The following is a 27289-nucleotide window of genomic DNA, read 5'->3' on the forward strand; positions in this document are numbered from 1 at the left end:
ACTTGGCTTTCCAGAACGGGAGAAGAATGTTTAGGGTGACCGCGGGCAGCGGGGCACGGAGGGCGGGGATGCCGGAGCGCGCCACATGGCGGGCATCTGAGGCTCGGCGCGGGCTGGGGTGACGCTGAAAGTTTGTGCGGTGGTTGGGATGGGGCCATGCGAGGCTGCGACGTGTGGGGCAGGGGTGATGTGGGCGTAGTGGGGCCCAGGTGGCAGTGGGTAGAAGCGCTGGTGGGGTGAGTATGTGGGGTGCGCGTGGGAGTTTTTTTTGGTGATGAGTTTCTAGCGCGAGTCTGGGCCGCACGAATTGTGTGCGTCTCACGAGCGGGCCGGCTTCTGCGATCCTTGTGGTGTCATTTTTCGGAAACGACCCGGACGATTCGGAATTTTCTGCGGCAACAGTGAGACCTGGTTCGTGACGTGCTACTGTCCTATCTGGTTTTGGTGCAAAGTTGCAAACTGCCAAGGTGCCAAGCCGGTCATGTCGGAAGCAAATCCTCTGCGGTTATTGCAGAAGGACTGATCCACTGCCAACTGGGCCCGATGGCCATCAGACCCACACGGCAGTGATCGAGTCTCTCTGCAGTAACTTACTGCGGAGGAGACCCGTCCGTCATGTCAGGTATTACGAAATTTTTATCTGGTCAAATTCACCACCTTGTTCCTCGCTCGGTTCATTTTTAAACGGAGGTCTTACCGCCTTTTAGTTTCTGGCCTTCATGAATGATTACACATTATTCCTTCTCTATAGGCATTTGTTGCACAAATAACTTGAAAAATTAGAATTCAGTACATGACTCTGACAGAAATCAAATTTTCTAGATGGAAAAAGGTTTTAGACCCAAAAAAAGCAGTTCTGGACTTTGAAACAATTCAGCATTTTACATGCTCCTCAATGTTATATATACTACTAAACCATCCTTTGTATGAATCCCAATATGTTAGTGTTAGTTGTTTGTATTTTCTTATTGTTTCGCACCAAGTATGGATGGATTCATGTTCCTTAGCTTAGTTGGCAAGGATATCACCGGATTTATTGTACTGATTTTGAAACATTCATTATGACGTTTGCTATAAGAAGAATGGTTTTACTTCAAATAAATTACTCCCTTTTATTTTACAAAAAGACTAGGTCACAAAATGGTAGTAGTAAAAGCCACCTCTTATTTGCGATGGTGGATATGTGAGGAAATGACTCCACTATCCGGTTTTAAATCTCGATGTCTATGATTTATACACAATTAGCTATTTTAGTAAATTAGTTGTAGATGTATAATTGGAGAGACATTAGTGCGTGCATGAGCGTGGGGGTGTATGCGTTTTGTTGTGGGTATGTATGCATAGTCTTGTATTAACAAACACTGAAATAAAACAGTAGCATTTCCTTATTTTTTTTATCTAGGGCGTATTAGGATCCGAAAGAGCCTAAATGGTAATGTTTGACTATTATTATTGATTGTTACAAAAACCAATACCATACTAAATATATATGTATAGAAAGTGAGTTTGCTAGTGTGACTTTTTATACTAAACATGTATGTAACTTGATTAATTGTTTACCAGAATTTACAAAGTTTGTCATTTTAAAATATTAATACTCCATCTATCCTGGAAAATAAAATTATTCTAACATTCAAAAATTATCCTTAAATATAAGGTGTTTTGGCACATTTAGATAATTGTTTATTCAAATTTTCTTGGAGTTGGCATGGTGAGTGGCTGATCAGGGGAATTGTTGAAACAACTAAACGAAATAACTCACTACGTTATAACTTATGGGTACATGCGTCTTTTTGCATATGGTGTACTGTAGGCAAACATTACAGAATGAAGCAAGCAAGTAGTTTAGGGACTTCTTCAAAAATAATATACTCCATCGAAGAACTCACTTCAACACATGCATAACTTGTCATCCACCACACTATATCTTGTGCTAATTTTAACTAACACAAAAGAAACCCTAGCTTAGGCGGTGGACAAGGGGCCAGCGCAATGCCACATGGAAAAGTAGGATGTACGTACATATATTCACATTGGATGCGTGTGGGTACTCGTATGTAAGCTTGGTACTTCGAAAAAATATTGGTAAGGACAGTAATCATCGTTCGTAACATTCTAGAATTCAGATAGGATCCTGACATACTCCTTTGTTCTCCCTTCAGTCCTGTTTGGATTAGCTTTTGGATTCTTAAAAGCTGGATTTTAGGATAGTTTCCAAAATCTAGATTTTAAGTAGAGGCTAAAAAGATTGTTTGGATCCGTAGATTCTATCTTCTCTCTCACGTGGCCATAGAAATCTAGCAAAAGCTACCTAACTTCAACTTATGGGATTTTGAGAATCTAGCTTCTAGATTTCAAAATCTGAGGCTAAAATCCAGTACATTTGGATCCCACCCAGATTCTAGAAGTAGGATTCTCTGAATCTGATGAAATACCCTTAGCGAGAATATTTCATGATATTTGTCTGTTGAGAATATCAAATGTAACTATTGCAATATTTAAGTCATAATCTTAAATTAAATGTTTGAAAGAAGAAAAACGATTATACCGTACCGTTTAATTATGCGCTTGGCCTACTACGGACAAACTTTGCGGAACAGAAGGAGTAAACAGTCAAGGGGCTTATTTGAAAATATCCTACTCCGCCGAGGACCCAAACGCAAAACACGCCCAACTTCCCATCCACGGCGCTCGCTTTATCTCGCGCGAGTTTTATTTTTTTTCAAACAGGGAAAATTAGTTTTGTACCACCGAAAGAGCTCGCCCACGTAAAATACCATGAAAAGATGCAAACCCTAACTAAAACTACCATTCCATTAGAATTTGCCGGCACCTCCGTTAACTCGGACAAAAATACCCCAAACCGTACATCTTCTACCTCTGATTTTGCACGCGCTCATCCGACGCCATCAGGTTGTGCCCCAGCAGGAAAACCTCACGGGGTCTTGCTGTTCCGCTTGCCCATCGCAGGATCATGCATTCATGTTGCCATCGGCCAGACAAGAGCACATCAAAGGCAGTTGGTACCTTCCTCCGTCCGTGTTGCTTGCAGTTAAAAATTTGGGAGGAGCACATACAGCAGAATCTGATCGAGCACCACGTTCTCAACCAATTTTCCTCAGCTTGGCTAAAGGCACGCGGGGCGTCTGCGGACGCCAGCGATGGCCTGCCCACGTCGGTCTGAAGGGAGTCGGTCCAGGGGCACCGGCCTGGCCGCCAGGGCACGCCGGCTTGAGGGAGGCCGGAGGCTCGCAGGGACGAGGGGCGCTACCGGTGGAGGGGCCGGGTGGGCGTCGCTCGGGAAGGGAGGAGCCGTCGCGTGGTGGGGGCGGAGGGCGTCGTCGCACGGTGTGGCGGAGCGGCACCTTCGCGGCGCGTGATGGAGATGTGGATAAGGGAATGGCCGGGGCGGGTTCCCTGCCATTTTTGTTGTAGTCTGAGTCTGGCCTGTTTGTCAACCAAGTGTTAAAGTTTAACACCCGTCACATCGGATGTTTGGATGCTAATTAAGAGTATTAAACATAGGCTAATTATAAAACTAATTGCATAGATGGAGTGTAATTCGCGAGACGAATCTATTAAGCCTAATTAGTCCATGATTTGACAATGTGGTGCTACAGTAACCATTTGCTAATGATGGATTAATTAGGCTTAATAGATTCGTCTCACGAATTAGCACAGGGTTCTGCAATTAGTTTTATAATTAGCTCATATTTAGTTCTTCTAATTAGCATCCGAACATCCGATGTGACACTGTTAAAGTTTAACACCTCGTATCCAAACACCCCCAGCAGTCATTTCATGCTCACATTACCTAAGTTAAAAGAAGAGAAAATAAGTTTTAAGTCGTGATCTTTTGGTGTTACAGAGTTAAGATTATGTTAGTTTAATCCCTATCATGACAACACCAATTGCATAAATGAAGATTAATTCGCGCGACGAATCTATTAAGCTTAGTTCATGATTTGAATATGTGGTGTACATCAAATACATGCTAATTATGAATTAATTAGACTTAATAGATTTATCTCGCAAATTCTCCGCAACCTATATACAATTAATTTTATAATTAGTATAATAATCGGTATCAATATCCAAACACCCTGATTTTCGCTTTCGAATAAAGAAAGAAACCGAGACGGACGAGGGGCCCAGCGCGACGCCAGCTGCGAGACGGCAGGCCTTGCCGCAAAAGCGACCAAGAAACGGACCCACCCCACGGCACCTCGGTGGGCCCGGGCCCTGCCTCGCCGGGGAAGCAAGGCGGGGTGCCAAGCGTGTAAGCGCGCGCGGACGTGGAAATAGACTTTTCCTCTCTCCCGAGCCCGCCCGCCCGCCCGCCCGCCCCCGCGCGCGGGAGGCGGGAGCAGCGTCTCTCCCTCTCTCCCGCCATATTCTCTTCGCGCCCTTTCGCTTTTCCTTTTCCTTTTTTTTTCTCTTCGCTTTTTTTTTTCTGGGGGGGTTTCCGCACGGCAGCCAGCGCTCAGCGCTGCATGTGATGTGGTCACAGGTTTCGCAAGGGGGAGTTGCGGGATCGGCACTTGGCGGTGACAGCAGGCAGCAGCCCATAGGGGCCCTGACGTGTGGGCCCCGGCTACCTCCCGTTTGCAATCTCGCTGGGTTCATCGTGTCGGTCGTGAACCGTGATCGCTTTGAATGCGTGCTTCCCGTCCTCATGTTGATCTAAAACTTCCAGATCACGAACCTGTTTTCAGTCTTGCTAGTTTCTGCGTATATTTTTTAAATGGAAAAAGGTTTGGTAGGCGTATATTCAAATAAGGCTGTAAGAAATCCAAGAAATGGGACTGAAATATATCGGAGAGCGTATACCTGTTATACATATACCCTGAAAAAAAAATACTGCAATTTATAGACTTTTTGGAAACACAAAATGTCGGAGAAATTAAAATTACGTGAGGCTTAGAAGGAAACCCGTAAGGTAGCGTTTGGATGTAGATATTGAGCCTCAGAATTCGGAATTGGTATTGATAGCTCCGAATACCAACTGTTTGGATGCTCTATAATTTGGAATTGAAAATGAACCTCAATACCAACAGGCATTCAACGCAGTCTCACCCCGTCCACGATATCGAGCCAACCCCCTCTGTATTGGATGGAATCGTTCTCTCCCATCTCCGCGTCTCTATCTCTCTCAGCTCTCGCACCTCCGCTCGTGTCGGCACGAGCTGCACCCCCCCTGGCTCCCGCCACCAGAAAGCTACCTCGCCCCTCCCCTTCTACGCGCGGCCCCTCTAGCCTCCCTTCCTTAATTTGCTCGAGAAGCGCCGCTCTTCCCCTAGCTCCCTCTGTCAGCAAGCTACGCCGCCCCGTCTTCTTCTCCGGCAAGATCCCCATCATCTTCTCCAGCGAGGCAAGGTTGGCACGTGCGAGCTCCGCCTTGAATGCGGGCGGCACGGCCTTCTCCGGCGATGCCTGGTCGACACTCCAGCCCGGGTGAGCAACGGCAGCCAAGCTCCAGCCCGCATTTGACGGGGGTAGAGCTCCGCCTCCAGGTCGGTCCAGGCAATGGTGGGGGCTTTCGTGCCCGCATCGAGGATGGAGCGCCGTGGAGAGAAGATGCGGTAGTTTTTTTTAATTTGAAGAGGAGCAGTCATTTCTCAATTCTAGGACATATGCATCCAAACATGAATTGGATTTGTCACCTCTTGAAATTCGAACTAGCAATTTCATCTGCATCCAAATAAAAGATTTGGTATTGCAACCCGATACCAATACTAGACTGATTTGGTATTAGCACCCAATTCAATTCCAACAGCTCAATATCTACATCCAAATGCACCCTAAGGGATTCAATAAATGGAACTGAAATATATCACAGAGAGCACATCCTGATATACATGATACTTTGAAAAAAGTACTGCAATTCATAGACTTTTTGGAAACATGAAATGTCGGAGAAATTCGAATTATGCGAGGCTTAGAAGGAAGTAGGGAGAGCCTAGCTTCATTTTCTTTTCTCCGATTACCCTTTTTCCCCCTCCTCACAATCTATTCTTTTTAGTGTCTAACATGCTAGAGTTGGCCCAAACGGTCAAACAAGGTATGTTACCAAAATTCACACCAGAGTGACTCTAGGTATGATGACTAGTATTTGCTACAATTTTGTTGGTAGTTGACACGCGTTAGCTGACAATCTTAGAGATGAAATAAAGTTGCACTTCTGAAATGTAGCAGTTGAGTTATGAAATGTACTTTTCTTTCTATGGAAATGGTACGCGCACCTCGATCACTAGATCTTCGTTTCAAACTCAGTTTCGAAAAAAGTCCTTTGCGGAACCTGAAAGAGGTACAAAAAGAAGCTCCCACCAAAAAAAACATAAGCAACTCCATCAATGTAGAGGTATGGTAAAAGGAAGGGAAGTAGCAATAATACTATGGTCGGTTTGTTGAAAAAAATGCAACACTTTCGGTGTTCTAGCAGCTTCCCTAATTATGCTATTATAACTCCTAAAGCTTGAGCACGAACAAGACAGTACCAGTCTACTACTACTCCTATATAGGAGTAAGTAACAAAAAGCTTTGTACCAAGTCCTTTTGCATTAGGAAATAGTAGTGTCCCAAAAAATGTCAAAAGGCATGCACTCTGCATAAGCACACAAAAAAAACTTTTCTTCTGGATCAGCATAGTTGCAATTCATGATGACCCATATCCTGCCAAACCACCTCTCAACTCTCATGGATGTACGGTCTTTGCTGAACCACAACAGGAAATACTTGCACCTTCAACGACCATTTTCGTAGTAGGACTTTGGGTTGATATTTGGAACAGAGTTTTCGGCGAAACTTACTTACATTCCCAAATTCAAATTTTACTTACATTCCCAAATTCAAATTTTGATTCAAGAATTCCAGGAGAAAACTTATAGATAAATGCAGGATATTACCAGTAACCTGGCTTTTACTGGATCCTCGGTTAAGAAATACAAATTGGCAAATGCTTGTTTGGAAAGCTTCAGAAGTACATTTCATGGCAATTCTCCATGGCTGCTGGCCAGCTGCCTTGCCCTATTTGGGCAGGCACTGGTTGTTACCGGCACATTAAGATTCAAGAGACTGGGAATGTGTCCATGACGTGTCCGTTCTGCCATCCTGGATTGCTTTGCTCTGAAGGAGGACGGGATGGGCGATCATGGCACGTCAAGGACATGATCATGTGCCTCCTGGGCCTTAGGCCTTGTAGATACTGCCCACAAGAGCAGCCGTGCTCTACACTCGAGGCCTACAAATTTTAGGCACTTCAAATCTGTTTGCTAAGCGCTTGTTTTTGCATGTTTGGAGTTTGGTGATGCCAAATATTGAGAAGGTACATCTGTACAAGATGTTGCTTCAAACACTTTTTGCACCTGCAGACATCGAGTTAGCAGTAAAATTTAACAGTGAATGGTTGGTGCCCATTTCAGATTCAGAGCCAGTTAGCAATTGATGCCCTCATGACTCGTATCTGTCTTGGGAGAGCCAAAGGCATCAGAAAGACTAGTCATGCTTTTGTTTCTTTTCTGAACATGGGTATTACCAGCAAAAAGGGTAGCCACAACATTTATTCAATTGTTTCAGGGTTTTGAGAAAGGAAAGGGCAACATTTGTCGGCCAAAAGAAACGCGCTGACCTGATAGACATGCTCATATTGGCAAAGGTTACTGTTTGCACATAAAAACAACTAGACTGTCTGAGATAGTGATACCAACCAGCTACTCCATTCTGATGCGCCTAACAGTTGGTGCCAAGTGTCTCCTTCCAAGACCAAGAGCAAACAAAAAGCTAATCCCTAGCTGCAACCCTTAGCCTGCAACCATTATGCTATTGTAGAGACATGGAGATGCCTGTCAGGAAGCTTGCAGGGATGGAGAAATCATGACGCCTGCACAAACACTGAATCACATGAACCTACCCCCATTTATCAGTTCATGTGGGAGCAGGAACTATAGATTCTTATTCTGTAAGAAATTTCTCTTGGATGGGTTTGCATATGCAGAATCTCTGGATGCTTTAGGACGTGTTTGGACACGAGGTCATAAAATTTATGACATGTCACATCGGATGTTTAAATACTGATTAGAAGTATTAAATATAATCTAATTACGAAACTAATTACACAGATGGAGTCTAATTTGCGAGACGAATCTATTAAGCCTAATTAGTCCATAATTTGATAATGTGGTGCTACAGTAACCATTTGCTAATGATGGATTAATTAGACTTAATAGATTCGTCTCGAGAATTAGTATAGGGGTTCCGCAGTTAGTTTTATAATTAGCTTATGTTTAGTCCTCCTAATTAGCGTCCGAACATCCGATGTGACCCCTCCTAAAGTTTAGTACCTTGTATCCAAACACTCCCAAAGCTGTTATACACACTGGGATTCAGCCTTGGAAGTACCCAATTTTACTGCTAACATACCTAGAAACCCAAAAGGTTGTGTGCCTTGACATGGAAGAGGCCCATGGGCCCTTTTCAGCCTCATTGGAGAAGAAACAAAATCCAGCATGTTCTGATCCCAACCTATCCAGTGCACTGCAACCTTTTTTTTTTAACAGCCCACTGCAGTCTTCTTATTTTAAGTAACCGAAGTACAACTCTCGCCCTCTTATACATCCACGGGATGTGAAGATGTTAAAACTGCATATAGGTGTAAGGTGTTACACCGCCATCATCACTTAAAAGAGACCTGACAAATGTGCTTTAGGTATCTAAGAAATTTGTTAACGTGAATTAATCGTTTCAACTCAGCAATTTTGAGCTTCAGATGAATTGAAAGCACAACTTCGTATAAATGTCGGTTTTCCGCATCAACTAAGAGCTTTTGAACTTTAGTTAACTGACGAATTTGAAAAAAAAAAAGTTAACCACTTATGTGGAGTGAGCTGGTGAACAGTTCATGCAAGAAAAAAAAACTTTCCTTTCACCGACGACGCTTATTAGAAAATACTTCAGTGGAATTATACCTAAACAACAATACAGTATACTGTATGGGACTCCTAAATTTTCCAAATAAGTTTTGGATTCGGTTCACTGTTTTTGATCTTCTCTTCTCGTTCAAAGGTACAAACCAAAAACCACCTTATTATTAGTAGCTTCAGCAACAACTAAGATACCAATTTTATTCAAGGTCACGAGTACAGGACACTTGTGCCCCAACATGAACTTCAATGGTTGGCAGATGAACACAGATGAAATTAGACTTGCGTTGATATAATCTGTCCATGCTCAAAGTTAACCATATTCAGTGAGCATTCATGTTAGAAAAATATTTTCCTTTCACAGATGAAGCTTAGGAAATTTCCAAGGATGCTAATTGGACGATTGTGGGCTGTAAGAAATTTGCTAAAAAATGAATTAGTTATTTCAGTTCCAGCTAGCAGTTTTAGGTTTGGGATGATGCAGTATCACTAGAGCATTGCACGAAGCCCCGTGCGAAAAATCTCTGACTACTAGTATCTTTCCTCTCGCTAGCTAAATAGCTTTCAAACTTCTATCGTTGACAGACGGAGCCAAATAAAATTTGATTTTGGATTAATTATTATCAGTCCATGCTCAAAATTAAACATTCGCATACAGTGATCTGATGAACAATTCATGTAAGGATCTTTTGCCTTCACTGATGAAGTTCAGGAAATATCCAAGCGGTATTTAAAAACATAATAAAGCTGCTAATTTTTCCAAAAAAGTTTCAGGTTTCGATTCATTGTTTTTTGTCTCCTCTTCACACTGAAGGGTAGAAACAAAAAATCACCTTATTCGTAGCTTCAACAACAACAAAGTGATCAACATTTTATTTGAGGTCACAGCACTAGTAACCCAACATGAGCAACTCTCTCCCATCGTGCTACATAGAGAAAATAGTGCCCACTAAAGGTAAAACGAAAAGGATGCCATATGCTCAGACTAAAAAGGGAGAGCAAGACTATCCAGCTCCAAGCCTCATCTCTCTCCTAACAAACTTAGGCTTTGATCTTCAAGCACTCTGTTTTCACCATGGGGGCAAGGAAGGCCAGCTTGTCAGCACAGTACATCGGGGTGTCGATGACCTCCTTGGTGCGGATTGCGTTGTGAGAAGGTGCCCTTGGTGATTCCAAGGCTTCCCTTTCATCCTCCATGATTGTGTCAAGGATCTTTGGGAGCCTAGCACGCCTGATGATCGATGGCAGCTTCGATGGCGCAACCTCCATTGTGATTCGGCCGACGAATTGGTCCATGTATGCTATGGTGATGAGAGATGGCCTATAAGCCTAAGAATGTAGGGAGAGCTGAGAGAGGAGGGTTGAAGAATAGAAAGGGTGTGTGTTCAAGGGGGCATTTGGCTATTGCTTAGTGTTGCTTCTGTTGGCGCCTGCTGGCTCCCAAGAGGTTGTCTGGAGGTTGAAGAACAGAAAGAATGTGTTCAGGGGGCATCAGGCTAGGCTATTGCTTATTGTTTGCTTGTGTTGATGCCTGGCCCCCAAGAGGTTGTCATTTGGGGGTTTATATAGCCGATGCTCCATGGACATTTTGCAAGTCACTGCACATGAACATCGACGTGGTCCTTACGAGAGGAAAGAGGACACTAATTTCTAAAGGCGGTTTTTTTCGGAGAATGAATGAGTTGAAAGCGAATGCTGAAAGCAGAAAATGACCATCAATCAGAAGACGGCCATACATGCATGACAAACAGAAAATTCAGTGGTTATGTAATCATATCACGCATACCATTGTAACCGTGCACGCTGATATTTTGTAACCGTGCAGGTGTAAGAACGAGGAAAAGATGGAACCACACCTTTGTAGTGTCCCTTTCAAGAAACAAAGAAATATTTCAAAAGAGAACATGAATGATCTAACATTTTCCAGCAAAAAAAACACTGGTTTTCAATAATATTAGAATCGAGGAGCTCTTAAGCAACAATACATATACACTGTCCCATTAATATTTGAGACCTATCCAGTACGAGCGAGTATTATTTTCGGAAGTATAGATATACTTTACTCATTTTTTTAAAAAAATCTACGGGAACCTTTCCTCAAATTTGCAGAAATGGTGCTTTGATGATTATTTTTCATAAAAGGAATGTTCAAGACCCCTTTCCATGTTTGCATATCACAATATTCCTTCTTTTTTTTAAAAAAAACATGCATGAAATACTGTATGTTCAGTATTCTTAGCAAACTAGCATTTTCCTGTCCAAAGTGGATGAGTACATAACTAGCTGAGACAAAACATCCTCCAAGTATTCAAACCAATTTCCTCGAAATTTAGAGCCATCTCATGCACAAAACCTGCTTGCACTAATTGAAATATGTATTGGAAGGAAAATTTGACCCTCGATATGACAGAGCAATATGATCATGGGCATGTACAAAAGTGACGCATACCGAACTAGTTAATGGCCCAGGGGCCGACCTCCTGCACTTGTCTTGATTTTTTTGAGCTTTAAGTTTCGATGAGGTAGAGGCATACACGGAAGTGCACAGGGAGGAGGGGTGGCTGCCAATGCCATGGCGGCGAGGGCAGCCGCGCGGCGACGGGAGGCCATTGTTTTCTTGCGCCTTTTGGCAATGAATGTGCCGGATCATGACAGATTGCGAGGTGATCTCTCTCTCTATGATCTGGCCTGGCCAATCACCGATCCGTTGGCGCCATAGAATATCTACGGGTCTTGTTTGGAACATAGGAATTTCATTCTGTCGTGTCATTGTGTGTCAGGTCATCGTGTTCGGAATGCAGGAATTTCATTGAAAAAACAGCGCAAGCCGCCACAGAACAAAAATCACAAGCTACCACAGTCACACTGCTAATCTCGAACCTTTTGGGTAAATGTTTGCTTGATGGCGCGCAAGAATCACACCAAGAAAAAAAAACAATAAAAGAAGAAGAAGAGAAGAAGAAGCCATTTGGCCTCAGATAGATGGTACAGCGACGGGTCGCCGGGCGATCGACGCTCTGAATGCCAAATCGCCAACAGCACGGGCGGCAGCGACGTGCCGCCATTCATTGCGCCAGCGAGCACCAACCGGCCGGCATCAGTCGCCTGCCAGTCGCCGCGAGGCCAACACGAGCTCGACAGCAAGACACCCGGCGGCTGTGGTCCAAAGGCAACTCTTCGATTATGATACATGCTAATAAAAACACAACAAGAAGTTTTTTTTCTTTCCTGAACACAAATAACAAAAAAAGATGTAAAACAACTTCTCGAGATGACTCTGCATGTGCCATGTTTGGGTATTCAAACCAAATTTCAAACTGACATATGGCTAAAATTTGAATAGTTCGTACAGGATGGTAATATTGGGTCACCATGACCTCAGTGAGTTGGTACAGCTACAGCACCGGCTTTTCTGTGCCAATGACTGGTAGATGCAGGAGAAGCAAGATTTTGATCTGGAAGCATTGGGAGCCAAATACTGGGTGTTGCTGTCAGGCAGATCAGCAAGATCTAGCATGAGATCCAGAAGGTTACCTGAGGATCAGAGAGGAGAGCTCAACAGAAATGGAGTGGTGGACCTTTTCTCGGGTCCGCGGGAAATTTGCTCATGATAAGCACAGGGATGGAGAACATGGAGCATCAGTAGAGTGTTTAAACAGGAATGCATGACGAATTAGCAGATGAAAAAAGAAATTGAGTTATGACCAAACCGCATTAATAGATTTCATCCTAGAAGTTCATTTCCATTGGTGACGAAAAGGGAAATCGGGAATGAGCTCCAGATTGGGCAGCAGAAAATTCCATTGTGTCAGCATATAATTTCTTCTTTAGATCCTGATATTTCCTTTTCACCATGACTAACAGAATCGCCGTACGAAATACGCAGTGAATAGTTTTCACAACAGTGTATCTCAATTTCATGAACAGTAGAGCAAAATCTAGAACATATCACTATATCATGATGGTAATATTGGGTCACCATGCAGTGCAGACGTGTGGAATAACCGACAGCCATAATTCCGTTTTATGAATAAGTGCTATAAGGAAGCTAGTCTGCCAAAGACCTATGCCCTGTATATTGTAACAGATTAACAGGCAGTGACAGCAAGTCCTCTGTTAAAGAAAAAGGGATTTACCTAGAGGTAACCAAACCTGTGATTTCTCAAGGGCAACCAAAAGGGGGGAAAAACAAAAGAATGCTCACCTAAAACTTTAAAATGAGTCAATGATGACTAGTTTGTTTTAGTTAGATTTGACTTGCTCAAAGTATGAAACATTCTACTTTATGTTCATTGGTGCACTTGAATTGCCAACAAAAAAAAATGTTGTGCTTTAGAAAATCCACCCAACCTCCTATGGTTTGCCAGAAGCCAAGAAAAATTCAATTTTGACAAATTGTAAGGACTATTGAAAATTCCTTTATATCAGTTATGGCAAAGAATCAGATATGCAGGCTGACCCAAGTCACACATAAGTTTCATACCGCATCCAAATAACATTGATGTGTCCTACTCCTAAATAAAATGCTGCATTCTCAACAAATGAAATGATCGGAAAAGAAATAGAGAAGCAGGCGTAAAAGGTTGGAAATTTTTCTCCCATGTGATGAGATATGACAAGAATAAACGAAACTTCAGATGTCCAGTGTAACAGTTACTGACACTAACACATCAAGGATGGACATAGTCATTACTGTCAACATCCAATTCAGAAAGATTCTTTGCTTTCTGCTGGCACAAATTGGTCCTTGATGTATAGCAGTGGATGTGTTTATGTTTATCTCATCTTTCAAAGTTCTAGTATAAAGTCATATTCCTAAACGGCATCCAATTCTATGTATCAAAAGCACATACATAATCAATCACTGATTCATTACGTGCAACCAAAGCAGCAATAATAAGTTTAGAAATAAGCATGAACAATCAAGAAGTTTTTTGTATACTCAATTGCCGCAGTGTTAGAATATAAACTGCTGCAACTTTTACATAGCAGGTGGAACTGACTGGTTTGGGGTCATTGCTGTTTGTTCTGTATCCGATGCAGCTGCAATCAATCAGAAATACAGGTACAACTTACCTGATAAACCATCAGCATCACAGGGATCCATTGTTGCCCTTCCACCTTACCTCATTTCCTTTGAAAGACAAGGCTAGACAGAAAAATCATTCAGGGTTTGAGACAAGCTCCATTAACATTTCAAGTTAGTCCCTTTGTATATGAAATGCCATCATGTGATCATGAGTTCTGTGGAAAAAATATACACCAAGATTTATGACATCAACTTGCAAAATTTAGTTCTCTCTTATCTTTCAAAGAAACAAAATTAAACTCTTCATCATCCTCTTCCTCATAATCATCATCGTCGTCATCGTCATCCTCCTCATCAAAAGCATAATTACCAGCCCTGATCCTACCATTTACATGGTTTCTTGCACGTGTGTCATCTAACAAATGCTGATTTCCAGAATCATTCTGTGTAATTTCATGCTCACCAGCACCATCCACCTCTTCGTTATCAGGTTTCACTTCCAGCTGAATTGCACCATTACCTACTGATTCATTAGCTTCTTGTTGTTCTTCTGGTGTTTTGGCAAGGGAAAGTAGGATATTTTTTGCTTTCTGGTCTGGTGGGTATCCACGAGCTTCCATTTCTTTGAACCAAATGACCGCATTTCCAAAATCTGAGTTCCTGCCATGTACATCCATGATAGTAGTATAGATGGTCTGGTTGGGTTCAACACCCTGGATCCTCATTCTCTCATACACCCGCATAACTTTCTCAACATTATTTAACTTTGAATAGCCTTTCATCAGAGTTCCATAAACCACAACATTGGGCTTCAAACCATCATCTTTAATTCTACGAAAGAATTTCTCAGCTCCATTCATGTCAGAAGCATTTACATAAGCTAAGACCATAGTTGTATAAGAGCAAAGATCAGGCTCAACCCTGCAACAGCAAATGGCGTATAATGTGAGAAATCAACAGTTCAATTTATTGCTGGAAGGTAGATACAGTGACGTGGGTCATACCTATGTCTTCTCATGGCCTTGAAAACTGTATTAGCCTCATCTACCAATCCAGATATTGCAAATGCATCAAGCAAAATGTTATATGATTTGCGTGTCGGCCTGCAAAATAGCATACTTCAGAATACTACTCACAAGAACATTCCAATCTCAACTAGCTATTCTCCACTGAACATTTGTTTAACCCAATGCATAGTTTTCAGCTAATTCATGGGATAGATCGACTTGAATTCATGAAAGGAAGTCATCACTTTGTCTTCCTTTTATTTTAAAGTATGGCCGTGCTTAACCATGCCGCTCAAAATGAACAGTATCAACACTGACAATCATACATGGTCATGGGTCAACTCTTCAATGTACATAAGACTTGAATATATATTAAACTAGTAAGAGCAATTTTCCAGAAAAAATAGTGGTAAAGTTTTAACTAGATCAGACATTTTGGGTTCTATACCTCATTAAAAAGTCTCTCAGGTTTTTCACTAACCGGGGCTAGAAGTCCTTAATGAGGAAGATCTCTGAATACCCTTACAGTACTTGCACTACCAAAACTATGTCCACAATTTCTCAAGTAGCCCAGCACGATGATCAAAGCTCAAACTGTGTTGAGACAAGAAAAATAGTGGTAGAGAAGGACCTGACTCCAGCATCAAGCATCTCTTCAAAAACCGCCAATGCTTCTTCTTCCCTCCTGGCTTTCCCATAAGCTTTGATGAGCAGGGAATAGCTCACAACATCTGGTTTCAGCCCAGCTCTTTGCATCTAAAATGTATGGCATTCATTAGGGAAGAGCACACTGATATACCCTATATATCTTAACTCCATAGTATCGCACATTCACAACTCAACACTGATTTTCTGATTGAGCAATTAAATGGGAAAGTACCTGATCATAAATACTTGAAACTTCCTTGTAATCTGTTTCAAATGACATCAAACTATTAAAAGTGACTGTAGATAGTGGAATTCCTCTCTCGGACATCTGTGCAAATAGCTTACGAGCCTGGGCATAATCACCAGATTTCCTGTACATGTAGATCATCATATGAAACATCTTCTGGTCTGGCTTAAAAGAAGCTCTTTTTTCATTAAGAAGGTCCTCAAATATAGTTTCAGCTTCCTTATATTTGTCACCCTGCCAGCAATTACCAATAAATTTGTTACGGACAAAAGTAGAGTTCAGGGAATCAGGAACCATCATAACTAGTTTTCTGAAGGGATTAACGACAGGAAAATTGCAAGTACCCTACTAAAAGTCACTAGTAGTTGCAAATGCCACACTGCAAGTTAAATAGTATCCCAATCTCTTCTGTTGTTTCAGATTCACACCTGGAGGTATTTGATGGAGGAGAATGCATCTATGGCTTGAAGATCAGGTGGCAAGAGTGCCTCCCTTAGCTCCCCCTACCTAAGAGGAACCCTGTTTAGGTTTATTTCTTGAGTTGGTGGTAGGGTTAGTATCTCCAATGGTGCTAGGTGAGCTCCACGGCGAGGCGATTCCTGATAATCTAATGTTATTAAGGTGCAATTTTGGTGGTTTGGGGTTTTAATTCGTGTATGCTTAAATTTCAATTGTGCAGCCTATATGTCCCGTCCAAGGTGAGCTTGCTAGGAAAGATGTGGGGTGCTAAACACAACTCCATGATGACCGTTCGAACATTGTTATTATAAAAAGGACCCACACAAACTTGTAAACATTTACAGTGGAAAGGTCGTCCGGATCGCGAATATTGTAAATGTATAGTATAAAAAGCGGAATCAAAGTAGCAGTGTGGCTTGTTCTAATTGGAATTGACGGTAGCGATTAAATATTGGACCAGTTTTCATCCATTTTTAGTGGCTAAATCATTAGAGTATAGTGTATGGATAGTATACAACGGCTAAATACTGACCTCAACTAAAGATTTCAAAATGATTTGATATGTCACAGGTGATGGTTCAGGGCCTGATGTCTGCATCCTACGGAATACTGCTTCAGCCTTACGGTACTGCTTGCCTCTTCCATAGGCCTCCATTAGACCAGTCTGAGATATCACGCTGGGCCGGTAACCTTTCTTGTTCATGTACTTTAGGACTCTTTCTGCCCTGCTAAAATCTCCCAGCTTTCCATAAGCTGTCACAAGCATCAAGAAGTCCATCTCAGTGAAGTCCCACCAATGCTGTGTTCTGAGCCATTCGAGAATCTGAAAAGAAAAGGGTATAGAAATTAAATGGTTTAGAATGCTGAAAGTGGATTGTTTTGATATCGAAGAGTTGCGTCAAGCTGTTTAGTGACCAAGCCAGTTTCTACATGGATCATCTGGTGCAAGTGAATATACCTCGCTGACAATATTCCATTTTTTCAATTGTTTGAACCGCACCAGAGTCCCAAGAATAACATCTCTTGGAAGTGGTTCTTTCCCGCTTCGCTGAGTCTTCAGAATGGACACAGCTGAACCTTTCTCCTCTATCTCCCTCATCATTCTCCTCCAATTCTTCTGCTCGGCCTCATCAGCAGCATCCTTGAAAACTTCCTCTTTCCTTTTCCTTTGCATAAACTTTCTGGTTGCCAACATCCCATGGCAAACTACCTCAAGCCTGCGATTCTTGACCTTCACATTGCAGATTGCTAAACCAGAGGATACTTTTGCTTTGCTGAAATAGTCAAACATGTTCCAGACAGAGTTAAACAAGGGGGGAAACATTCTCACAGGAAAAAGCAAAATGTAAGACATTCAAATGCATGCTAATTTATTGATTACACAGAAATTACATGAAAAATAACTGTTTTCCTTTTATTCGGAAGTAGACATAACATGAAACTGACAGTTCACTGTGAACACTGAATAGCAAGCAAGAAATGACTTTAACAGGCACATACAAATACATATAAACAAAAAAAAGAACAAGAAATGAAGTAGAATTCCCTAAGCATGTTAAATGGCAACCTGGATGCAAGACCTTTGCAAATCACATGGTCACCAAACTCCAGATAATTTAGCTCATGCATGATTGATGGACGAGGAAGAGAAGTCAATTCCCTATCCTTTGACCTACTGGTTGCTATGACATGAGCAGATATGTACACAGCAAGCGGCACTTTCACATTGACAAACATCACACTTGAAGGGAACAGAAGATCAATAACTACTGCAGATAATCAAATGTATCCAAACATAGAACTAGTAGAGTACATAATCCCCCCCCCCCCCCCCCTTCACACAAAACACAGATTGCATGACAGAAACTTAGCTTTTAGATGAAAGCTGTACTGACAATGCCGTAAAGCAACATTTCCTCTCTTTTAGGCCTAACAGCGACACCAGCCCAAATGCTTCATAACCATTCATCACGCAGGCAAAAGGAAGTAGCCCATCAAGGGAAACCCCGTCCAAGATCACATTTTGACACTGTGAAATTCAATTCGCGCGCACCCTCTGCGCGTACCATCCACCACCAGCCGAATAACGCGAACCCCGTCCAAGATCACATTTTGACACTGTGAAATTCAATTCACGCGCACCCTCTGCGCATACCATCCACCACCAGCCGAATAACGCGCAGGCAGCCGCGAATTGGAGACCACTCTGGCTGGCTCTGCACTTTCCCCATGACTACCTACCCGCCGGCTGTATGCACACACACTGGCGAGAAGCTTAAACTAGCCAGGGCTAGCCTCGTTTCCCCACGGCGAACTACAGAATGGAGTAGCAAACCACCGCGCCAATTGTATTCAAGAACCGGCACCGGCCCCCCGGGGGTTCTTGGCAGGAAATCGCTGGGAGGAACCTGAGCGACTAAAGAAGTGGGGGAAGGAAGGAAGGGGCGGTACGCACCAGAGGCTGGAGGGGAAGGAGAGCGGGGACTGCGACCCAATCACCGCCGCTTCCATTGGAACAGGACAGGAGAGGGAGGGCGCGGCAGCCTTATCGGCTCCAGCGAGGAGTGGGAGCGAGCTGCGGAGAACCTCTCCTTCCTCCTCGCTTAAACCCCGTCTCTCCCCATTTGCGCTTGGATGACAGGGAAGGATCTTTTCAGGGAGAGATAGAGAGAGAGAGGATAAGAACGGGCCGGCGCGGTGGGTCCATCTCTCTTTCAGCCCGTTTAGGGATTAGGCCCACGAGGCTCACGCAATGCGGGCCGGGCAGTTTTTGCTCTATGCTGCTTCTAGCACTGTTTGCAGGTGTCGAGTGTTTTCTAAAAAAAGTTATAGGTTTTTTTTAAAAAAAGGTTATACGGTTAATTTCACACTTTTCCCATTAATATTTGTAGCTTTTCTTTTGAAGTAACTAATATTTGGAGCTACTAGTCACAAGAGCATCATCTATTGTGCCGTTTTAGAGTTCCACCAATGTTTAGAGTTGTTGTTGCACATAATGACATAATCACCAATTTATAATCTTTAAACTGTTGCATGCTACCCTAGATCCATAATGTAAAAACTAACATTTAAGCTAAAATTCTTCACCCTATCCAGTAGAAATTAGTTATATATTTTTTTACCAAAAATTGATGCACAACTTTGTTAGATATAGCCCGATGTGTAGGAAGGTTATATAAGTGGCTGTAATAATGGGTTGACATAGGCTATTTTTTCTAATAATAAACTTAATGAAAGGGCTTTTCTTTCGCCTGATGATAGGGCAACAGGTGCCTAGTTTAGCTGTTTTTAATACCCATCCATTTTGTTATCCTTAGTAAAAGATAATGGACGATTCTAAATGCGGATGGTCTTTTTGCATCTATCACCCGACCATGTTTGGTATGCTAATATTTTAGACATGTTTCGTTTGGTATACATCTAACTTCCCACAAAAGAAAATCCCGTGAACATTTTTTTTCCCGCAAACGTGGCAGGGCCGACTTTTTTGTTTTTTAACTCTTTTTGCGAAATATTCTCACAAATAGGCCCCTGACGGAACCAATTCCAAAAATGGACCCTTAGCTTGGCGCCATCCACGCTGGCGCCAAGCTACAACGTCTCGGCGCCAGCCATCCTGACGCCAAGGTCTTTGCGCAGCTGCTGACGCGGATGCCGACGTGGCGGGGGCTTGGCGCCAAGCCTTGGCGCCATGGATCTTGGCGCCAAGCTTGGCGCCGTAGATCTTGGCGCCGAGCTATCTACTCCGTACCTCTTCGCGTTTCGAACTAAAGAAGTATAATTATTTCTAGAAGTGTGCAACAAACTAAGCTGTGGTTCAACTGGTTAGGAGGTGGGTTCCTTAGCCTGGAGACCCGAGTTCAAACCCCAGTGTTGAACTTTTTTCCTACATTTTATTTTTTTTTCCTCTGACACTCTTCGAAGGATGCTTTGAATCAGACAGGACCGGGGAATACAGAGAATACAAGTGACAAAGCGAGTGAAAAAAGTAAATCTCCAAACTTTGTTAGTCCATTTAAGTTCCAAGGTACATGCTCACAAAGTTATACACAAATAATATATTTTTCCTGCTTGCCACTTGCTATATTACAGTGATTCATTTGTCTGCACAATCTGCAGATGCACAGAAGAATAACTGGGAACAGGTGGTGCAACTTTATTTTACGAAATCTCGTATCCTAGGATAATAAAGTTTGTACATGTCGGGTTACCCTGCCTTCCAAATTAAAAAAATAAAATGTAGAAAAAAGGTTCAACATTGGGGTTTGAACTTGGGTCTCCAGGCTAAGGAACCCACCTCCTAACCAATTGAACCACAGCTTAGTTCGTTGCACACTCCTCGGAATAATTATACTTATTTAGTTCGAAACGCGAAGAGGTACAGCGTAGATAGCTCGGCGCCAAGACCTACGGCGCCAAGCTTGGCGCCAAGATTCATGGCACCAAGGCTTGGCGCCATTATGGCTGGCGCCAAGCCCCCGTCACGTCGGCATCCGCGTCAGCAGCTGCGCAAAGACCTTGGCGTCAGGATGGCTGGCGCCGAGACGTTGTAGCTTGGCGCCAGCTAAGGGTCCATTTTTGGAATTGGTTCCGCCAGGGGCCTATTTGTGAGAATCTTTCAAAAAAGGACTAAAAAATAAAAAAGTCGGCGTGGCAGGGCTTTCTCCACTACAACCACATGTGGTTTCCCCCTACTCACATATCACATTGACTGCCTAGTGACCTATCGAGGAGAAGTGCATCACTGACACGTGGGATCAGCACAAAAGTAGATCCCGCACGCGGTCCTACCAAGTGCCACGTTTTCATTGAGTTGCTACAATGACGTGTAGCCGCAATCATTAGCACTCAACCACTAGTAGCAGCAGGTGAGGCCTGCGGGAACAAGATCAGCACAGCAGGCTGCAGGCAGGGCCTTGACATTGAGCGGATTCATTGAACCTGGACTCCTCTCAGAACTTATTCAGGAGTGTTCCTAGTTCAAAAATATGTTTAACCTTTGGGGCTGTTTGGATACATGCTACCTGTCACATCGGATGTTTGATACTAATTAGGAGTATTAAATATAGTCTAATTATAAAACTAATTACACAGATGGAGTCTAATTCGCGAGACGAATCTATTAAGTCTAATTAGTCCATGATTTGATAATGTGGTGCTACAGTAACTATTTGCTAATGATGGATTAATTAGGCTTAATAGATTCGTCTCGCGAATTAGTATAGGGGTTTTGCAGTTAGTTTTATAATTAGCTCATGTTTAGTCCTCCTAATTAGCGTGACCCCTCCTAAAGTTTAGTATCCCGCATCCAAAACTCCCTTTATTACCTACTTTCATATTACATATATAATTTTCTTGAAAGGATCATCTCGTTTATATTTACAAGAATTCATCTCTCTGCTATAGTTTTTAATTTGGCCATAAGTTTCTGACTTCTGAGGACCCTTTTTTTCTCCTTTCTTCTTAAGTCAGGCCTCACTACTTGCCATCCCTGGCATATGAAACTATGAAAGCCTGTGACACTATTCGACTGATTTGTTGAATACTGAAATGCGCCAGTCTGTGCTTAGGCTATAATGATCACCTGGTGATTTTCTTGTACTGAGTCACGGATAAACTCATGCTAATTTAGTGCACAGTTTTATTGCACAGTTACCAGAATTGAGAAATTTGTAACTATACTATTAAGTGTCATGGGGATAAAATTCCTCCCTCTTCGGATAAAACTCTCCTCATAATAACCTTATCAAATTAGCGATATTATTGATGTAGCAATAAATTTAATGATCCTAAAACTCCTATAAAACTCCCGCGGTGCTTTGATTTCACTGACCCGTATGTTTCATTAGCAACCAGAATTTATAGTCTCCATGTGAGTGGATCAGAGAGCCTGACAGTGTGCTGACTCGATTTTTCAGATCCTGAATCCTGTCAAGGCAGAAGAGAGAAAAGTAAAATAAAATTAACCATTTCTTACTAGCGGATGTTTTAAATGGATTGCCACTGTTTTATTAACAATAATAAGGTTTACAATAAACGAACCTGCAAAGTATGGTCATTGTTGAAAATGGATCAAACAAATACCAAAGAACAGTAGTAATACATTATGCATCACTTATGGACGAACTAGCATGGTTCCATTTTGACTTTCCAATTACAGTCACTCCTGTTTTCGAGCTTTCCATTTTCGATTTCGTTGCCTAAGATAAAATGTAAAGATGTATTCTCACTTATGGTCACAGTTCTGTTGGAGGGTGGGTGAGCTGCAATCCTCTTTCTTTTTGACGAAAACACGTGTGTAATGGTAAAAGTGGGACTGGCACTCTGGCAGTGGGGTTTTTTCGTCCGTATTCACAGCTACGTGCTGAACATTGAAGAACGCTCTGCAAGTCTCCTGTGGACTGTAGCCTGTATATAGAGCAGCGCCTTCACTCATCTCCTCGAAAGGAGGAAGAAAGCCAATACACTGGTTCTGCCTTACTGGTTAGAGAGAGCTTACTGCTGCGGCTGTGCGTGCTCCTTGATTGAATCGAGTCGAGCCCGGTCCGAATCCAAGCCAAGGTGCGCATCCATCGCTAAGCCCCATCATTTCCTCTCCCCTAACTCCTCGCGTGCTCACTATTCCTTGGTTCCTGGAGACCGGAAGAGGCGACCCTGTAGATTTTGCATTTCTTTTCCCTGATTCCATCGGGTTTCTTACTCTAAAGATTGTTCCTTTTTCACCGGGGGATCATTTCAGTGCTCCCTTCTGGCCTTCTCCCAAATGCTGAAATTGGATAGGGAACTCGACGAGACTAGTGGGGTGTAGATGAGTAGTTGCGTCCTCAGAGTTCTACGAGGGGGACTGGGAAGCATTGGATCTCTGTGTATGTGATTTGGTTGAGCTCCAACTTAGTTAGTGACTTTCTGAGAGAAGATATTAGATTTGGTTTGGGATTGCGGTTGAAAGATGACTGAAAAAAAGATGTATCAGTACCACGTTGAGTTCTGTCATAGTGTCATGTGAGCATTGATTTTCTTTTTAATGAGAGACCGAGATTTGCAGGCTTACAGCAGAGACTAGAGTAGTATATCTGATAAATATACGTTTTTTAAAAAGAAAATCACTGACTAATTGGATGCTCCTGAACTGATAAGCTTCCGAAGCACTGCGATTTTCTGCCACAATTCTGAACAAATGACACAACTGTCATAATCTGGAGCCTGGATTCCTTGTGCTTGGTTCTTTGTTTTGCTCTATAGACCTTTTCCCCTTCTTGTTCTTATCAAATGTGTGACTTGCTGTACCAGGGATGGCAACTGGGAGCGAAGCCGTGAAATCAGCTGAGGCTGTGCTTGAGTGGAACAAACAGGACAACAAGAGGATGCTTCACGCTGTTTACCGTGTCGGGGATCTGGACCGCACAATCAAGTATGCTTCTGTATTTTTAAGCAACAGTTTCAAGCTCTCGAGCTAGTATCACGCTTCTGATGTCGACTTGTGATTATGCTAGGTACTACACGGAATGCTTTGGGATGAAGCTGTTGAGGAAAAGAGACGTTCCTGATGAGAAGTACACCAACGCCTTCCTTGGGTTTGGACCAGAGGACACCAACTTTGCACTTGAATTGACATACAGTATGTTCACTGACCTGCCAAATTTTTGTTTGTGGCACAGTACTTCATATTCGCACAATATGTGTGTCAACCTGATAAGAAAACTTAGCAATGGATATGCTTCTCTTTTCATATGAACTGATCAACTCTTATTCAACAGACTATGGTGTTGACAAGTATGACATTGGAGAGGGCTTTGGGCATTTCGGTATCGCTAATGAGGATGTAAGTATTGTCAATCTGCAATGCCTACTGTCAGCGCTGCGGAATTGTGCTTATATGATACCATGTATGTAAATGCAGGTGTACAAGTTGGCTGAGAATATTAAATCCAAGGGTGGCAACATTACTCGTGAACCTGGTCCTGTCAAGGGAGGATCCACTGTTATTGCCTTTGCACAAGACCCTGATGGTTACCGTTTTGCGCTTATTCAGAGGGCTGAGACACCTGAGCCTCTTTGCCAAGTCATGCTTCGTGTTGGTGACCTTGAGCGATCTATCAAGTTCTATGAGAAGGTACTTCCTTTCCTGTTGTAAGGTAGGCTATTCCAGAAGTTAGAAATGCTAAATATTTTCTTCTTTATGTCTCTTGCCCATGCTCGTATATGGTGCATTATTTGTTGTCATTCAGGCCCTTGGGATGAAGCTCCTAGAAAAGAAGGATGTTCCCGATTATAAGGTATCTTCAACTATTAGGGGCTGAAAGAATGGTGCTAGATCTATAGTGATGAGTGAAATGTCATGCAATGTTTTTCCTCAGATGTGGTATTCATTCAATTTTAGACTGAATATATTTGGCCTTGTACAGTATACCATTGCAAAGTTGGGCTATGCTGATGAGGACAAGACAACTGTTCTGGAACTGATATACAACTATGGTGTCACAGAATATAGCAAGGGCAATGCATATGCTCAGGTACGTTTGAAATCTTTTATCCACAGTATTTATCTAATAAGGTCTTGCCATTTCTATGATCCTCCTTATATAAGGGCAGGTTGCTATTGGCACCAATGATGTGTACAAGAGTGCCGAGGCTGTTGATCTTGCGACCAAAGAACTGGGGGGCAAGATTTTGCGGCAGCCAGGGCCGCTACCTGTGATCAACACAAAGATCACCTCTTTTGTTGACCCAGATGGCTGGAAAGTGGTATGCCTTCCATCAACTATCATATCTATGCTATACTGTTAACCATCGAAAGACCTACTGCTTTCTTCAAATCTTTATCGACAATAAGTTTTTGGCAGAAACTAGGCACACCTTGTAGTTTCAAAGCTTAAATTTGATGCATATGTGAATCCAAGCTGTTACTTGTGAAACAGTATCCTACCTTGGGAGACTAATAAAGAAAAAAACTTTGGCAAAATGTGGCAGAAACGGTAGGACCTTAATGTGAAATTGATGCCTTACCTATCCCATGAATGTAGTAATTATCTCATCAAAATTTACATGCAATCTGATTATTTTTTATGGTGCTCCTCTTACCACTTGAGAGGTAAGAGATAATTTTAATCTGAATGACTGAGTAAGGGCAGTTTTGACCAAATGAAACGCCACTAGTAAGGAAACCAACATTCAAATCTGTCTATAGAAAGCAGCAATAAACAATTGTTTTAAGGAATGTTTAATGTTCAAGCGTTTCATGATCATATTACTGCTATTCAGATCATTGGATCTGGATCACGCACAAATTGGTTCAAATATTGAGACCTACCTTCTTTTTTATTTTTTTAATGAATGAGCAACTTGTTCCGTATTAGTTTCTGAATCTTATTTTTGAAAGAAAGTAGTAGACCAGAAAACGTGACATTTTATCCTTGACATTATAGGTTCTGGTTGACCACGCCGACTTCCTCAAGGAACTCCAGTGAAGACTGGACGCCCAGGTGGCATGCTAGGATGTAGTAGTGCTTGTCCATGATGTAATAAACGGCTGTTGGTGGTTCAGTTTGTCCCTGCCCCGATGAACCGAAAATAAAATTGCTGCAGAGCTGTGCTTTTGCTAGTGATCTTCCTTTGGGATTGGCTGTGTGGTTATGCTGTTAGTAGTATGCAATTGCTACCTGTAGCAACCTGTCTATTAGAATGGGTCAGTTCGCCTGGTTGAATGGTGTTTGGTTCACTGTGATCTGTTCTGGTTTCGTGCTTGTGTGTTTTGTGGTGAATTTGCTTTGATGGGCGTTACGATACGCTTTTGCTGATCCCACCCTTGTTCATACATACTCTCTCTAGCAAAAAAAGAAGTCATTCTAATTTTGATTTAAGTCAAATCATCTTTAATTTGAATAAAATTTATAAAGAAAGCATCAATGTTTATTACACCAAATAGATTATCTACGAAGTGTATTAACACCAAATAGATTATCTACGAAGTGTATTTTGTCTGCTCACTTCGCCACCGTGTTTTGGTGGGGTTAATTGTACGGTTGCTTGAGACTCTACAAGCTGGCTAATTTGATGTCTTTGATATTTTTTGTCTGCACAGATCTATATTGCAAACCGCAAACCTGAGACATACATTATATTTTCATAAATACGAGACATACATTACATAGCCAAAATGACCTACAATTTAGAACGGAGAGAGTACAAAACAGTGCTTAAATATTTATGGAAATGTAATTTTTTTGGGTGATAATTTATTTTGTTACAATAACTACTCCATTTATTCTGGAAGAAAGAAACACTATTCATCATTAAGTAAGTACTCCCTCCGTTCCAAATTATAAGTCATTCCAATTTTCTTAGAGAGTCAAAGCATATCAAGTTTGATCAAATTTATACAATAAAATGCTAACATTCATGATATCAAATAGGTACCATTAGTTTCTTCATTAAATATATTTTCATAGTATATCTATTCGGTGTCACAAACTTGTGTGATTTTCCCTATAATTTTGGTCAAACATAAAATGGTTTGACTCTTCAAGAAAGTTGGAAGGACTTATAATTTGGAACGGAGGGAGTAAAGGGAAAAGAATCATCCATTCACGTTCCTTAGGAAAAGCACCTGACCTTTCTAATATTAAAATTATTCTCCCGCAATTTTAAAAGTGAGTCGCAGTCTCGCAGAGAAAAAAAGAAACATTAAAAAGCCTGGAGAAGCTTCTCGCACGCTGCACACTCTGCACTCCTCATGTGGACTGGAGCCTGTATATAGGTGCGGCGCCTTCAGTCTCCACTCATCTCCTCGCAAAGTGGAAGAAGCCAAGACAATTGGTTAGGTTGAGAGCTCGCTGCTGCGCCTGTGCGTGCTCCTTGGTCGAATCGACTCGGGACCGGTCTGAATCCAATCCAAGGTGAGCATCCATCTCAAACCCATCATCTCCTCTCCTCTGACCCCTCGCGCTGCTCATGATTCCACGGTTCTGGAGTTCGGATCAGG

General features: G+C 42.2%; 3 protein-coding genes across 4 annotated transcripts in view; 2 read left to right on the top strand and 1 right to left on the bottom strand.

Moving 5' to 3' along the window:
* Nucleotides 1–14083: 14083 nt before the first annotated feature.
* LOC101777205 (pentatricopeptide repeat-containing protein At3g59040) lies at nucleotides 14084–19343 on the bottom strand. Its single transcript, XM_004972602.3, has 8 exons — nucleotides 19317–19343; nucleotides 18764–18957; nucleotides 17267–17582; nucleotides 16841–17131; nucleotides 15835–16083; nucleotides 15586–15710; nucleotides 14952–15050; nucleotides 14084–14868 (listed from the first exon to the last, which is right to left on the bottom strand). Exons 1-8 carry the CDS (start codon nucleotides 19341–19343, stop codon nucleotides 14196–14198), a joined length of 1974 nt encoding a protein of 657 aa, XP_004972659.2. The 3' UTR covers nucleotides 14084–14195.
* Nucleotides 19344–22711: 3368 nt separating this feature from the next.
* LOC101777619 (lactoylglutathione lyase) lies at nucleotides 22712–26045 on the top strand. 2 transcript variants are annotated; one of them, XM_004972603.3, is made up of 9 exons: nucleotides 22712–22869; nucleotides 23599–23719; nucleotides 23802–23926; nucleotides 24066–24130; nucleotides 24209–24421; nucleotides 24537–24584; nucleotides 24714–24821; nucleotides 24901–25053; nucleotides 25734–26045. In XM_004972603.3, exons 2-9 carry the CDS (start codon nucleotides 23601–23603, stop codon nucleotides 25773–25775), a joined length of 873 nt encoding a protein of 290 aa, XP_004972660.1. In that variant the 5' UTR covers nucleotides 22712–22869; nucleotides 23599–23600; the 3' UTR covers nucleotides 25776–26045. The 2 variants fall into 2 exon arrangements, with proteins under 2 accessions (XP_004972660.1, XP_004972661.1); XM_004972604.3 differs by lacking the exon at nucleotides 24537–24584.
* Nucleotides 26046–27046: 1001 nt separating this feature from the next.
* The window catches only part of LOC101778296 (lactoylglutathione lyase), a 3707-nt gene continuing 3464 nt past the window's right edge, over nucleotides 27047–27289 (top strand). The window contains exon 1 of the mRNA XM_004972605.3: nucleotides 27047–27203. The gene's annotated coding sequence lies outside the window, so the exon portion shown is untranslated. The remainder of the gene's footprint in view (nucleotides 27204–27289) is intronic.

This window comes from Setaria italica, chromosome VI (genome assembly GCF_000263155.2).
Source record: "Setaria italica strain Yugu1 chromosome VI, Setaria_italica_v2.0, whole genome shotgun sequence".
NCBI lineage: Eukaryota > Viridiplantae > Streptophyta > Magnoliopsida > Poales > Poaceae > Setaria > Setaria italica.